Source organism: Phalaenopsis equestris, unplaced genomic scaffold (genome assembly GCF_001263595.1).
Source record: "Phalaenopsis equestris unplaced genomic scaffold, ASM126359v1 Scaffold000469, whole genome shotgun sequence".
NCBI lineage: Eukaryota > Viridiplantae > Streptophyta > Magnoliopsida > Asparagales > Orchidaceae > Phalaenopsis > Phalaenopsis equestris.
The window spans coordinates 715,633-732,726 of NW_018164910.1; the positions used below are offsets into that span (position 1 = coordinate 715,633).

General features: G+C 34.8%; 2 protein-coding genes across 2 annotated transcripts in view; both read left to right on the forward strand.

Annotated features, from left to right (window-relative positions):
* Positions 1-4,997, forward strand: part of LOC110027952 (polypyrimidine tract-binding protein homolog 3-like) — a 32,376-nt gene extending 27,379 nt beyond the window's left edge. The window contains exons 12-14 of the mRNA XM_020729614.1: positions 2,286-2,393; positions 2,705-2,848; positions 4,263-4,997. Of these exons, the coding sequence (XP_020585273.1) occupies positions 2,286-2,393; positions 2,705-2,848; positions 4,263-4,643 (633 nt within the window). The 3' untranslated portion in view covers positions 4,644-4,997. The remainder of the gene's footprint in view (positions 1-2,285; positions 2,394-2,704; positions 2,849-4,262) is intronic.
* Positions 4,998-6,481: 1,484 nt separating this feature from the next.
* On the forward strand, positions 6,482-7,202 carry LOC110027955 (protein BOLA2). Its single transcript, XM_020729618.1, has 3 exons — positions 6,482-6,622; positions 6,711-6,733; positions 6,830-7,202. The coding sequence occupies exons 1-3, from the start codon at positions 6,560-6,562 to the stop codon at positions 7,020-7,022; spliced, it is 279 nt and encodes a 92-aa protein (XP_020585277.1). The 5' UTR covers positions 6,482-6,559; the 3' UTR covers positions 7,023-7,202.
* The last annotated feature ends 9,892 nt before the right edge of the window (positions 7,203-17,094 follow it).

Consider the following 17,094-nt stretch of genomic DNA (forward strand, 5'->3'; position numbering starts at 1 on the left):
AATTGTTATTTTTTTTTTTTTTTTTGGGACGGGAGGCAGAAAAATTGTGATTTTATTTTTAATTTTGGAGCATTTACATACATACCACCCAAATCCTTTACTTCACATCAAAAACACTTTCATTTTGACGTTTAAACAGTGAAATACACATTTTTATGCATAGGGATTTTGGCCTATATGTAATAACTTAAGTTTAGGTGTTATAAAGATGTTAATGCATAAGACTTGGGTGGTATGTATGTAAATTTTTCAATTTTGTGATTAATATTTATGTACTGTAATAACCAAATAAATAGGCCACTTGCATTTTTCTTCCCATGTGCAATTACTAGGAAATTTGGTATTTTGTTATTGGGGTTTTTACATATTGAGGTCCTCAAATCATGCAATTTACAAGTAAAGCCTCCCAAACATTTAGTTTACTCGCAAAGGACTCCATCACGGCTCCTCACAACTCTGTCTTCTCCTTCTCTGTCTTCTCCGGTGGTGACTGAGGAGGAGGATGAGGAGTGACAGATTAAGGGGTCGAGATTGTCGGAATCGGAGATGGAGATTTGACTGTTGGAGCAGGAGGAGGAGAAAGCGGAGCGGTGAGGATGTAGAAAATATAGAGGCGGGAGAAGAAAATGATGTTGACGAGAGACCTGGAGGAGAAGAATAAGAAGGATGACGAGATCCATTTGGTTTGTGAGGCTTTGGCCCATTGATGTAGCTTGGCTGTGGAGATATGGAAAGCGTCAAACTTGTAGTTTTCACCTACTTTCATGGAAACCTACGCCAAAGAACCTTTTTTCTCCGTCTTTCTATCTCAAGGTTTTGGGAGATCTAACAACCAGGACAACGTGAGAAGTTTAGAGGAAGTGTTTAGTCACAGTCGGTGAAGCCAAAATCACCTGATCCAGTGATGAGATTGGAGAAGGTGAGGACGGACTCGTGACGGAGTCCTTCGCGAGTAAATTAAATATTTGAAAGCCTTCCCCTGTAAATTACATGGTTTGAGGACCTCTATACGTGAAAACCCCTGATTGAGTCATGTCGGAAAAGCCGAAATTACTAGATCTGGAGACAACGCCGGAAAAGGAGAAGACGGACTCGTGACAGAGTTCCTCGCAAGTAAATTAAATATTCAGGATACTTTACTTGTAAATTGTATGGTTTGAGGACCTCTATATGTAAAAACTCCTTTGTTATTTTGTAGAACAAAAACTCAGATTGAATTATATATTTAAGTGCTTAGTCTTGGTCAGCCATAAATACCATACTTCAGCAGGCACGTCCATATGAAAGGCAGTCAAAGTCAGTTTATCCGCATCTGTCAATCGGTGAAATTCATGTAGTATTGTTCAATCTTCTAAATCCACATCTTCGGTTTTCCACCGGAATATCGGGGAATTGCTATTCTCATTGTCTTGAAAGGAGTGCTGCCCATAACATCTGTCATGCCGGAAGTAGGTTTTGTGAGTTGAGGTGCAATTGGTGTGGATGTTTTACTTTCTTGATCTCGCCTGGCGTCGAGTAAGGTTAAACGGAGCTGCACTTCTCTATGAATATCCACAATCTCAGATAGGTTGAACGATGCATCATTTGTTGATCCAGTGGTGTTGTTGTCTGATGGTTGTTGTCGGCCATTATGGACGGGCAACCCTCTCAATGAGAGCACCAAGGATAATACCTCTGGGAGACTTTCCTGCCGTCGATCCCTTGAAACAAGGCCGATTTCCGCTTGAGACATGAAACAGAACAGATTAGCTGAAGATAAAAGAAGCAATTAGACGAAAGGGCCTTGAGAAAGGAGAAGGAAAAGAGCTAGAAGCGGAGAGGTTGAAGAAGTTGCAGAGGGAGAAGAAGGGGAAAAACTAATAATTTTTTTCTGCCATCTACTATTAGCACTTCTTCAACTTGTTATCTATACTCCCCCGACACATTCTTCCACTACTATATTTCTAACAACCTAACCAGCCAAGCAAATAAGAATTCCAATTAGTTACATAGCTTATTTAATATGTGTAGATTAGCCTCATCACCCACATATTTACCCATTAGTTCCCTTTGTCCTTGTAGTAGTCTTCCATTCACGTAGGAATAGTCCGTCCCCGGTAAGATCGATGTGGCCTAGCCTCGATTGATTGGATTCCATCATCGGCAGCTTCGTCCCTCTCTCGAGTTGCATCTTGCTATTCCGCATCATAAATTTTCCTATTAAATTTCATATCACATATATTTGAAGTTGTTCGCTGCATTTTCCTTGTAAAATATATTTTGAGAAACCTGAAATTGTTTCTTAGATGGGTAATGGCACAGCAATTGCAGCTGCTTTTGGTGGAGTTTTGCTCCCTGGAATGAGCGGTGTTAATGAACATAGTACCATCTTATTAACCAACTTAAACCCTGAGGTGAGTCCTTAAACCTTAATTTGGAGCATTTACATAAATACCACATAATTATTACCTATTTACATATCTATCACCTAAACAAATCCTTGATATTACATCAAATCCACCACCATCACTGTCTTTTTAGAAGTGAAATACACTTTTTCATGCATAGATTTATGACACCAATGTGTTATAAGTGTAAATATCGAGCTTTGGATGCTAGATACGTAAAACACATAAGAATTATGTGTTATGTATGCAAATTTCCCTAATTTTTATGTTATATATTTGAAATTTGCTTTAATTTTTTGGATGGATTATGGCTGCAGAAAATTGATGAGGACAAGCTTTTTAATTTATTTTCCATGTATGGAAACATTGTGAGAATTAAGCTTCTAAGAAGCAAACCAGACCATGCACTTGTACAGATGGCTGATGGGAATCAGGCTGAGCTTGCTTTGCGCTTCTTGAAGGTTCTGCTGTCTTAACCCTCTTCTTGTTTAGCTATTTGTTAGTAATAATTTTTTGTGGCATTTGCATACTTACCATACAATTCTTCTGTCTTGACATATCAAACACAAACATTTATATTGACATGCATGCCACTTTAATCTTTAACATAACATAGAAAATATCACAATCGATGTCTTTTTTTAGAAGTGTACATCTCTTCATGCATATATTTATGACACTAAGGCGTGATAAGTGTAGCTATCAAACTTTTGGTGTTAGATATGTAAATACATAAGAATTGTGTGGTATGTATGCAATTTTTCTATTATTTTGGGGAACTTTTTGGTCAGAATATCCTAAGTAAGTTTATTGCACTCATCTTAAAACAAATCTAATGCCCATAAAACTTACTATTTATTTTCATCAGTGCTACAGACCATCCAAAACTTGGTATTTAAGAATCAACCACCCTCTTTTATCAAATTTTCAAATTCTCACGCAAATATCAAAATTCATGTTAAAACCGCAACCCGTATTTTTCATTTTTATATCAAATTCTCAACAGTTTGATCATGGGACGAGTAAATACATTGGTTCGGTAGTTCAAAAAATCACATGGGTGGTAAATTTATAAATATCAATTTTTCGGGTCGTCTATAGGTAATTAATCCCATCTAATATAGCAGGCATGCATGTTATTTGTGAGTGAAACAATGATTAGAAGAAATGGCATAGTTGGGCAATAATCAAAGGCTAAAAAGAGATTTAATTTTGAAAGAAAAAAAATTGAATTTTTACCGTTAATAATTAACTTGTTTTGATTGTTTATTTTTTAATTTTCTTATAGAAGAATAAAACTTAGGGGCATTTACATACGTACCACCCAATTCTTATGTCATTTACATATCTCACATCTAAATTTTGATTTATACATTTATACCTCACATCTTTCATTTCATATAAAAAAATACCACTATTTTACTTTTAAAAAAATGAATTATACCTTTACATGCATTAGTAAGTGGCAGTTATATGTAAAAACTGAAGTTTAGGTGTTAAATATGTAAATTCCTAAGAAATGCATGGTATTCATGTAAATCTTCCTAAAACCTTATTATTTTAATCAGATTGTTTGCATTTCATGTTTACTGAATTTATGTAATTATCATACCATGCTTTTCATTTTTTTGCATTTAAACTTTACTTTTTTACATAATATTTATTTAATGGGTCTCAATTCCTATGTTTTCACACATCTAACATTTAAACTTTACATTTTTATGTTACACATATCTTTCATATCACATATAAACTAACATCATTTTAAACTTCTAAATGTGAAATACATCTTTGTCATCATAGGCAAGGTTGCATTACGTAAAGACATATCAATGGAGTGATATGTATGTAAATCTTATTTAATTTGAATCCCAGGGAGCAATGCTGTTCGGCAAGAAGCTGGAACTCACTTCCTCAAAGTATCCAACCATCACTCCCACGCCCGACACCCGCGAGTTCGCCAGATCCAACCTCAACCGATTCAACAACAACACGATGAAGAACTACCGCCATTGTTGCGCTCCAACGCAGATATCGGCATTCCCTCTCGACAGCACGGAGGATGAGATCTCCACTCACCTGGCGGAGCATGGCGCCGTTGTCAGCACAAAGCTGATCGAGGCGAACGGGAAGAGACAAGCTCTGGTTCTCTTCGAGAACGAGGAGCAGGCGACTGAGGCTCTGGTCTGCAAGCATGGAAGCTCGATCCGTGGATCGGTTATCAGAATCGCTTTCTCCCAAATGCAAGCTATTTGAAATCCCCTAAGGCGGTGTTTGGCTACCTTAGGATTTAGGATTTATCAAATCCCGTAAAAATTTAGATTTATCAAACCCTATGCGACGGAGATGATGATTGCCCCCGACACAGAGTAAATCCTTAAATCCGCCCTGCGCATGGATTTAAGGACGAAACCTGATAAACAAAGATGAAATGCGTGAAATTTTGATTTAACCGAGTGTTGGATTTAATTTGCATTTCGTTATGTTTGGTTGGATTTACCTTAAATCCATGCTTAAATCCTACTTAAACAATGCTGCCAAACACGGCCTAAGGAAGATTAGAGGTATGATTCTATGTAATTGATCTTCAGGTAAAAAATTTCACAGAAATGCTTATAATTTATGTTTTTTTGCTGATTACTGATGTTAGACATTGTTGATATGAGAGTCATCTGATCTTGAGGTCAGATTCTTGTAATCTATTCATTTTCATGTTCATTGGGCAATTTGCATGCATGCATACATATATATATATATATACATACATACATACATAGATACATACATACACATGCATGCATGCATGCATACATTCATTACATTACATAATATAGAGAGAGACCTTTTTCATGCATAGGTAATGCATGTGCAGATAGATTTGAATCTGTTGAATTTATAAAACTTAAATTAAATTAGTTTTAGTATTTATTAGTACTTATGAGAAGAGTTTAATTTAAGCTTATGCTTCATTATAATTAAATAAAGATAACAATATTCAAATGGTTGATTAAAATTTTAATTAACGATTTATTATGATGCTAACTTGTGCTAACTAAAAGTCTTATTAAAAGAGAGTGCTAAACATTCTTTATACTTACTTAACTAAGGCAAAAGTGTAAAGGCTCATATTGAGATTAGATCGAAGTAAATGAGAGATTAGATCGCAGTAAATGAGTTGAGCTATGAGCTGAAAATTTCGATCAAATTTTTCGAGCTTGTTTTGAGCCATGTATGATTCGGCTCGAATTGACTCGTAATATTTTTTATTTATAAAAAAAGTATATAAAATGTTAAATAAAATTAAATCTAATGTGTCACGTGCTAATTTCAAGCCTATTTCATGCTACAATTTATCCAAATAACTCAATTCGACTTGGTTTGTTTCAATTTTTAGCCAATCAATCCGATTGTAAGCTGAAACAGATTTAAATAGCTCAATTGGAGCAAACTTGTTTCGATTTTTAACCAGATCAAACTCGATGAAATTTCGATCCAACTACGGCTTGAAATCGAATATAAGGAATTATGAGCAAATTTATAAGAAGCACAAAAATTATTAGAGCAAATTTCAAACTTTAGTGCTCGAGAAAATATTTTGTCTTAGGCTGTCAAAAAGGCTTGTTCTTAGCGACCAGCTCGTGTTCAGCTCGTTTGCTAAGTTAACGAGCCAAGCACAAACACAAATTTGATCTTTTGTGTTTGACTCGTTTTGACTTGAAAATTATATCTATACATATCTATATATATCTATCTTGATATATATCGATGAGTAGTATTTTTTTAAAAAAATTAAGCTAAAAAAGATTTATATTCAATTAAAAGTATTAATAAAAAAATAGAATAAAAATTATTAAATTATATTTAAATGATGTTTTAATATAAATAATAATTTTTAAATATTGTCTCAACCATTAAAATCTTATGACTACGTGATTAGGGTTATCAAAATAATTTTTTCTTCGTGAACAATGCATGCTCGGCCTGCTAAGCAAACGAGTTGAATACGAAGTAAGCCTGGGCCCGCTCATGTTGCCCTAACCAAATCCTATAGGTTCACCCACCACTTCTGCGTGATCTATTTCTATAAATAGCGTTACAGGATCGGCGAAAATTGGATCAGATAGAATTCTTTCCGGTGCTATAGCTAGAGACAGAGTGGGAGAGAGAGAGAGATGGGTGTGACGAAAGGGGACGTAGAAGCCGCCCTCACTTCATCTCTCAGCCCTTCTCACCTCGTAAGACTAATCTCTCGATCGCATATCGTTTCACTTCAAGTTTTGATTTCGCCGCTGAAACCCTAATCTTCTTTTTCTTCCATTTCAGCAAGTAATCGATACATCAGGCGGGTAAAAATCCTTCTTCTTCTTGTTCTTCTAGTTCCCCCTTTCTTCTTCTCCTCAATCGAACCTTTTCTCTGCAATTTTAATGAAAATTTTGTGAAGGTGTGGTGCGAGCTTCGATGTGGAGGTAGTATCGGAGAAATTCGAGGGGAAGAGGCTTCTGGAGCGTCACCGGTTAGTGAACGCGGCGCTGGCGGAGCAGATGCCGCATATCCACGCCCTCTCCATCAAGAAAGCCCTCGTGCCCTCACAGTGGAAACCCCAGCCCGAGAACGAAGAACCTGCGAAGAATTGAGAGGTCATGTTCTTTATGTGGATCATCTCATTTTATCTTCTTGATAAACTTTAATTTCACTAAACCCTAATCTTCTGGTTTATGCTTTGTTTGAAGAACCATAAATGAACCTTTTTTTAGATAAATTCAAACATATATGTTTTGATGGTGTAAAAATGCCAGCTTCTATGGTTTTGATCATGCCTCGTTTGATATTCGTTGTGGCTAATTTTATGTTGGGCCATTTACATACATGCCACCCCATTCTTATGTATTTACTTATCTAGCGCATAAATTTCACTTTTTATATTTATGCCACCCAAATCTATCATAAAACATAAAAAATACAGCCATTTTAATCTTTAAAATGTGAAATGCACCCTTTCATGGATGGGTAAATGTATGTAAAAATTGAAGTTTAGATTTTGGATATGTAAAATACATAAGAATGGAGTGATATGCATGAAAATCTTCTTTTTTTTATAATTTTTTGCTCATGTCTTTTTATTTACAGAAATTGACTAGAGAATTGATGTTTATATTTGACGTATGTCAGAAAATCCGTTGCAGTAAATTAATTAATCAGTGTCTTGGCATAGTACGAGATCCAACACACACTTAGGTAAAATAAAAGTAGCGAGAGGAGGCAATGATTTTTATGTGAAAAATCTTGAAAAGGTAAACAACAATGGGGGTATGGCTCAGCCGAAATAACTAATTTTGTAATGAAGAGTACGCAGACACACTCTTCTCCTGAATTTGGGAAGCTAAACTTATGAAATTGATGTACGACGGTATTTTAGTGACAATAGTCTAACAGGCCTCGCAATAGTCGAAGTCAATTGTTATGGAGGTAGTGGTTTGACGTGAATGTTATAGACGGTGGTTGTAGTACTAGCTTGTCGTGGAGTTCATAGTTGAAAGTTGTAGTAGTAGTTGGTTACATAGGTCGTAAGTGACAGTTTCAGGAGCATCTGTTGGCCACAGAGGTTTGAGGTAGAGCTGTGTGAGTTGTGAGCTACCCAGGTTGCAATGGTGCGCTGCAATAACATCTATATGCAAAAGAGGTCAGAGTTTGGGTCTGCATGAGTTGTAGTTCACGTATGTCATAGTTGGTCACATAAGATGAAGTAGTGAGCTGCGATAACTTCCATATGTCACAGATGTTTGAGTTGGGATATACATAAGTTGTGGACCGGATGAGTCATAATTGGTCACATGAGACGTAGTGGTGAGATGCAATAACATTCATAGGCCACGGAGACTGAAGTTAAGAGTTGCATGAGCTCTGAATCACGTAGGTCGTAGTGGTGAATTGCGATAATGTCTGTATGTCACAGTTGGGAGTTGCATTAGTTGTGAGCTACGTAAGTTATAGTTTGTCACGTTGGTCGTAGTTGTGAGTTGTATAACATTTATAGGCCATAGATATCAGAGTTAACTGTTGCGTGAGCTGTAAATCATGTAGGTCGTAGTTGATCATGTGGGTCGTAGTGATGAGCTGTTGTTACATTTGTAGGCCACATAGGCTTGAGGAGCTTCATAAGTTGTCAGCTACATATGTTGTAGTTGTTCGCGTTGGCCGTTGTTGTGAGCTACAATGATGCTCGTATGCTAAATGACCCAAAGTTGGGAGTTACATGAGTTGTGAGCCACGTAAGCCGTAGTAGTGAGTTGTGATAACATTTGTATGTCATAGAGGCCATAATTGGGAGCTGAATGAGTTTTGGGCCACTTAGGCCGTAGTGGTGAGCTGTGATAACGTTTGTAGTCCATAGATGTCGCAATTGCTAATTGTATACATAGTCTGAACTTGAGAGTTGCATGAATTTTGAGCCACATAAGTCATATTTTGTCACTTAGGCTATATCGGCGAGTTATCGTTGTGTCTGTATGCCACAGGGACCGAAGTTGGAAGCTGTGAGCCACTTAGGTCATAGTTGGTCACGTATGTCGTAGTGATGAGCTGTGAAGAGAGAACTTTAGGAGTTCATAGAAGGTTATCGTATTCTGAGTTCAATGGTCGTAAGCAGTTATTGCGGGGAGTTCTGTGTGTCTTTGGTGCACGTCTTTACACCATCTTTAAGGCACGTCGTTGCACCGTCTTCGAGGCACGTCGTTGCATTGTCTTCAGGGAATGTCGTTGTGATGTCTTTGGTGCATGTCGTTGCACAGTTTTCGGGACACATTGTTGCATCATACTTCTTTATCTTACAGGGTCCACCAATGAAGACAAGCAAGTGGCGACCAAGTAGTGGTGTTCGACAATGGTCAGCAGTTGCGAGAGCAAGAAGTTTTCGGAAATTTTCCTCGGGTCTTTGATCAATAATAGCTCTGGAAATTAACTCTTCTCTTCTCCTTTAGGTGCAGGTTCAGCTCTAGGTTCCTCCTTTCATGAAAGGGGTAGAAATTTATTTATAGAGTTTGAGGCAGCCCAGAGATATTCTCACGATTTAAGGCATTTTGTGGACATTTAAGTGTCGTCATGATGTTCGGATTGAGTGATGTTGGGATCGTATTCGTCCCACTAAGACGGTTGATTTGACTATAAACTTGTCAGATTTGGAATCTATTTAACCTTTCAATTAGCCACACAAAGCTTTCAATGTGGTTTTAACGACTTAATCCAGGTTAGATTTTGACTCGAATTAGGCTAATTTTAGTATCATTTGGTTCTTCTCGTCGAGGTGGTTAATTTAACTATAAGTTTATTGAAATTGGAGTTCTAAGTGATTTTTAATTTGAGTTTGGATGTTTTTGCTAAAAAAAATCTCTCGATATTCATGTCATGCATTGAGATTTGTGTCAAATGGTAAATTCGTTGATGTCATTCAATTTTGATGAGCATATTTGCTTTAGAAATTTTGAGTTTAAAGCTTTGTTTTGGTTATCAGATGATTATATATGCCTTGGGTCTTTATGTAGAGCATAGTTTTAGGGTATGTTTGGGGCAGCTGCAACTTATCCAACTTATGCTGATAAACAACTTATCCTGACAAGCTGTGTATCATCAGCTTATCCTGATAAGTTGTCTGACTGTTTAGTTTGTACGTTTGAAAAACATCTGATTTGCAGTTGTTTTGCGATAAATAACAATTCAGTCTTTAATTTGGATAAACTGTTTAGCTATTTGATTTCTGCGTTAGAAAAACAGCTGATTTGCAGCTTTTTCTGCATAAATGATGATTCTGACACTGTGCAGTATGCTGTGAAGAAATTACTTTTAATGAAGGATGATCTCTTATTTTCTTGGACTAATTATTGAAGTTGAAGCCTTTTGAAACATTTTCGAACAAATTTGAATTAGAACGTAGAACAACATTCAAAATCCAAGCATCATTACTATCATTAAGATTGTCCCAACTACTTAAGGTCGTTCTCCTAAATCCTTCTTTTCTACTCCTTTCATTCCTTTTCTTGGAGTCTAAGGACAAAAACCACTTGGTCACTTCTTCAAATGTTCTCTTCCTTCCATTTATGTTAAATATGGCATATGGTATTAAATGAAAACCTTATTTCGTATAAAAGTATGTGATTTCTACTCATATTGGTTTTGATCCATCTCTTATGCTCTAATTATCCTTTAAATTGCTTCCATATTAATTTTGTCCTATGACTTACTACTTCACCCTTTGCTTTCCAATCCAAACTCTCAAACCATCAAAGCGCATACAACATAGCCAAGCCTATAGTTGCTCTACAAGCCTTCATTCATTATTTCAAACAAAGTAATCTATAGGAAACTCTCTAAGATATTTTTTTAAATAAATAAAAAATACATTTTTATAGACAATATATTATACAAAGAATAATTAAGGGGCCTAGATAATATTTCGAGCTCAAAAAGTATACTAATATAGATATTATATATTTATATAATATAAGTTATATAATTAATATAATATATATTTATATATATTTGAATATCAGGGATGTCAAACTGGCTTGTCATTCGTGAACAACTTGTGTTTGGCTCAAACGTTAAGAAACAAACACAAATAATAACTTCACGAACAATTTCGAACACGTGATTATTTCAAACAAACTAAATTTCAAACGAACCGAACACAAACACAAGCTCTGTTCGTTCGTGTTCGGTTCATTTACACCCCTAAATGCAAGTCTAAGAAGGTGAGAATGAATCTTTGCCCTTCGAGCAAAAAATGCCAGCTTCATGCGAGGGTTACTTCTAATGCAATTTTTTTTTTTTCTCTTTGCTATAGCTAGCCATAGGCTGATTCAATTTTTTTTTTAAGGTTTAGGGTTTAACAATTCTAAAAATGCCATTTTGGATAAGTTCCCGGAAAATGCGAATCAAACAGTGTGGCAGCGTCTTCAAAACATCGCCCGCACTTATAAACTGCCCTAAATTGGCCCTCCTTAGTAAAGTAGCTTGTGTTTTAGGAAAAATACATGAAAATTTATAAATATACCACACCATTCTTATGTACTTATATATGTAACACTTAAAGTTTGTATTTATATTTATAACACTTTTGTATTATAAATTTACAAATAAAAATGTGTATTTCACTTTTAAACATTTGTAATAGTGGTATTTTTTATGAGTAATTTGCATGTAAATATCAAAGTTTAGGCATTATATATATATATATATATATATATTGGAAGAGGAATCTAAGGAGATAAATTAGTCAAATTGAACATCTTTTATAACAAAATGGTCTGTGATTTTTTATGAATATATTTGGGGCATTTACATGCATACCACCCAATGCCTTTGTATTTACATTTATACCACAAAATATTTGGGCAAGGTGATATGTAAAAATTGAAGTTTTAGTTGGTAGATATGTAAATACATGGGAATTGAATGGTATGAATATAAATCTTCCATTATATTTTGGCTTCATTGCATTTTTTATCATCATTCAAGCAATTCATTTGCAAAAAATATGGGATTCAATGAAAGAATTTAATAAAATTAGGGCACAAAAGATTGGTCTTTCATCTAATATTTTAGAATAAAATGTGTGAAATTATTTAATAAAAACATTGGATGTGAATTCACATGGATGCAATAAAAAGTATGATCGGAAGCATTGGTAACCGCTCGATAGAAAGTCAATGTGAATAAGGAGAAAATATTATGTTCGGAGTCCGTACACAGATTAATGTTAGTATTTCCTTAGCATTACGATTTGGGCTATAAACAAGCTGAGCTTTAGCGAGTTTAGGCTTGGCTCGTTCGAAATTGTTCGTGTTTGAAATCGGGTCGTAAATAGTGTGTTCATGTTCGACTCGATTTAAATATTTTTATTCGTGTTCGGCTCGAAATTGACTTGTTAAAATTAATTGAAAAAAATAGTGTTGGATTTGAACCTGAAATAAATCTATGCAAAAGAAGACACAAAATCACATTACCACACGAGCTGTTATGATTTAAACTTAGACGAGCACGAGCGAACAAATAGTTGTTCGTGGTCAGTTCGTTTGTAATCCGAGCTTAAAAAATTTGTTTGTATTTGCTTTGTTTTCTTAACGAACGAGCCGAACACAAGCTGTTCACGAATAACAAGTTTTTTGGGCAGCACTAATTAAGATACATATTTATTCATCTTGAAGTGCATATATTAATCTATGTCCGGATGTCGGACGCAATATTTTCTAGAAGATTTGACTATAAATACTACTTTTTTATGTTTATATCACTCAAAATTTTCATAAAACATAAAATATATCACTATTTTAATTTCCACAAAGTATATATTTTCATATATTGATAAACCGGCCTACATGTAAAACAATGAAAGTATTAGATATGTAAATATAGAGAAATCAAGTGGTATGTAGGTAAATCTTCCTGTATAAATTCATTAGATCACTAAATCAAGTTTACATGAAGGAAAAATATTACATCATGACTCCTAACGTAGAGCTACGTTTGAAGTCCACTCATATGCAGGGCTTCAAGAAAGCGCGCGCACTTTCCTGTAATCCGGTTCGGTAACACAGGAGAATATGACTCTTGTGTTATTCCGAGTTATTAAGGTGTTATTGTGGTGGTATTGATATGTTATTGTGTTATTATAACACCGAGAATATTTCCAAAACACAATAACACATTAATACCACCACAATAACGCCTGAATAATGCGAAATAACACGGGAGGAATATTCCCCTACGCTAAAATAAATTTTTTTAAATTTTTCTGTTACCTCCACGTGTCTGCATATGAGTGGACTCTGAAAATAGCTCTACGTTAGGAGTCCTGATGTAATATTTTTCCTCTCTCAATATAGTGATTGTGCAATTAGTTAATCGAAATAATGTTGGTACCATCAAAAGAAGCTTATCATCTTGATGTGCTAATGTGATTAATAAAATTTTCTATTTTTATATTACCTCATTTGTGATGGCTAATTATAATGATTAATTTGCAAAATAATCCCTCCCACATAATCATTACATTGTTTTGTAAAATAATAATTACAAAACTTACTATTTATAAATTAACCACCCTCTTCCATCACTTTTGAAGATTCTCACTTGAATATTAAAATTCATGATAAAACACCGACCCCTATATTTTATTTTTATCAAATTCTCGACAGTTTGATTGTGTCACGTGTAAATACATCGGTTCAATTGTGCTTCATTTGTAAATATCAAAGTTTTGGGCGGTCGGAATGTAATTTAGGCACATGCAATTAAATAAAAGGAGTGGATGTTTCCTTCTTAATTAATAAAATCAATATTATGATCTATTCAATTTAAAAAAAGAACAGTAATTTAAAATTTAGTCCTTACTAACCCAATATTTACATCTCCATGAGAAATTTAATCTACAAAAAATGTGCTCATTCTTTATGTATTTGATGTGGGATTTTTGAATGGAATTTTTATTTAAAATGAGAACATTTGTGTAATTAAATATGTTTGAATGTCATCCAATCAAATTTTAATTTTTTAGTTATTGTTGTAGAGAAAAATAATAATGTGACGGAGTTGCGTGTTATGACGTACTGAGCGTTTATAGGAGTTGTCTGACTGACGGCTTTGGGGTCTATTTGGACGTATGTAGATTATTAAAAAAATGTTATTGGAAAGTCGTGTGTCAATTTGTTTTGTTCAGTTTTACAGCAGTTGTGTTGCAGCTGTTTATGAAAAAATGATTTTTCAGCCACTTTAATATAGTGCTACTTATAACAAAATCAGTCATGGTTGTGCATCCATACATGAAAAACAAATATTCAGTTTGAATATTAGAAAATAAAAACTGACATTTCACTAAAAGTAATACAACAATCAAAATTAAAAATAAAAGTATTAAAGTAATAATTAATATTATCATAATATTGTTTTTAAAATACAGTCGATTAATGTCGCGAAATAATAGATCCTTCAACAAAATTCTCCACGCCAGATCACATCTGTTTTGGAATCAATGAAACTCTCCAACATTAACATCACCATTCACTAAAAAACCACCACCAGTATCCACACACACCACCAACAACCCACCTATGTCGCCACCACTACCATGGCACCAAAAAACCACCACCAAAACCACAAACACCAATATCACCACGACCACCATGTCACCAAAAAACCACCACCAATATGCACACACCCCACCAACAAATCACCGACACCATCATCATAATAACACCAAAACCACAACCACCAACATCACCATCACCAATATCCACACATACCATCAACAAACAACTAACACCACAACATCTCCACACCACCAAACCACAAACAACATACCATCACTAAATCCAACAAAAAGGGCAAACCAACAACATGAACAAACCGACAAGTAAAGCAACAATGCCACATTGCAAGTTTACCCAAATTGAACAAAAAAATAAATTGAGCAAAGAGCACCTACTGAGCAAGCCTTGTTGGGAAAATAGCAAATAAAATTTCTTTCTAGAGGCCAACAAATCACAAAAAGCAAGCCACATACCCCATTGATTAGAAATTGAAAGATTAAGGGGAAATGCCAGAAATTGCAAAGGCGAGCAAAGAGCAGTGGCCACACAGGTATGGAAAAATGTCAGAAATCGCAAAGAGCCTTAAAGCAGACCCTTCCAATATAATCCAACGAGCAAAAACCACACGAGCAATAGGAAAAATGCCAGAAACTGTAGATAGAGCAAAGCTAGAAATTGCAAAGAGCAAGCTACACAGGGCAAATATCAAACTACCTTACTTAAAAAATAACAACAATTATGTATGACAGAGAATATCGTAGAAATATATGGGAGAATGTCATCGAAACCGTAGACTAGAGAGAAGGGAGGAAAGAAAGAGATGAGAGTTTATGCCACCAGAAGTGACAATCGGAGATGAGGGAGAGAGTGGAAGGAAGCTAGGGCACTAGAGAGACGCGAGAGAAGCACAATGGTAAAGGGTACGAGAGAAGCGTGAGAGAATCATGAGAGAAAAGGGTTACCCGCGGTTTAGATATACTTTTCCCAAAAAGCCGCCGCATCGTTATTTCTAAATGCACCTTTTTGTGTTCTCTGGCCGCGCCAGCAACTAAAAAGCTGCCCAAATGCACCCTTAATGGTATATTGTAAATTAAATTTATGAATTTTTAAAATTTTATTGTTTGATTTGTTGTAAAATAAAAATCTAATGAATTTAGGGATATTATACTCTTACCCTAAAACTATTATATATATATATATATATATTGAATGGTTTGAGACTATTATACGAGCCTGACTATCCCCAACATATATATATATAAATCAAGTGAAAATTAATTAGGTCGCACTTTTTAAGGCCTTTGTTCTCGCAAAACTCTTCACTCCCGCTCCTCCCAACACTCGTTAAACCAAGACATATGATTATGATTTATATTATGCCAAGACAATCATAGTTTCAAAAATTGATACATATCTTTCATTCAATTCACATACACAATTTAGAGTCATAATATCATATAAGATGTTCCTAACTAGCTACTTATGCATTAGTTTTATGATTCACCTAAGTCTAATCTAATAGTTCATCTCATCTTAGTTTTTTGTAAGATTTATGTCTATTTATCTTAATCTTTTTAAATTGTTTGTTGAGCGTATTTTATTTAAGAAATAAATGTTTTTCTTTTATTTTATTATATATTTCAACAAAAGTCTCTGTTCCATCACACATTCATTTCACATTTTAAACTCAACAATAGATGCTAATTGATGACATAAAAATACTTAACAATTTTTTCATCATGTCTTTACATGAATTACATCATTTATATATAACCTACAGAAGAGTATTTAGAATGAAGCTAACCACCTTCAACTGTGCTACAATCATACTCGGTATCCCATGTAGTAATCATTTTAGCAGTTGGTTGTGGTAGATGAAGGGTTGGTGCATGTCTTGGCATAGAAGGTTAATGGTGAATGCAAAGTTTGGTTTCGTGATCATCAGATATTGGAGTGCAACTATAATTTGGCTATACTCTGTAGTAGTGTCAGTTGGTCGCCAAGACTATAATTATAATGAACCACATAAATCGTAGGTCGTAGCGAAGAGATGCAAGTTAGAACTTCAGAAGTTTGGAGAAGGCCATTGTATCATGAGTATGATTGTTGTGTTAGAACTAAAAAAAAATCACATTCAATTTCAAGATAAATAAACCATAGATTAGCGGAAGCGTACCGGAGTCCATTAGATCGATTGCACAAGGTATGATCTTCCAATCTGCAGATTTTTTAGAGTTTTTGTAGTTTCTTTTTGATGGGGTGCAAGAAAAAAGTATGTGTCTCTCTGCAAATCGGGGACCATTACCTTTAAAAGTAACTAACAGGCGGTTACAAAAAAGTTTTGCTTAATTCTAATTCTGCCCCTCATCAAATTAGAATTTGCACTTATGGTATCCACACTATAATATCATGACAAATGTGCCCAAAGTCATAAACTTAATTCTAAATTAGACCACAACAATTTTGACTTATTAAATAATGACCCAACACATTTATTAATTACATTGTTCCCAAAATTAATCCAACAATCTCCCACTGGACTACATATGTATAAGATAAATGTGTCAACCTTAGTGCGCCCAAAATTTTGTCATCATCATTATAAAGACACATTACAATCTCGTCC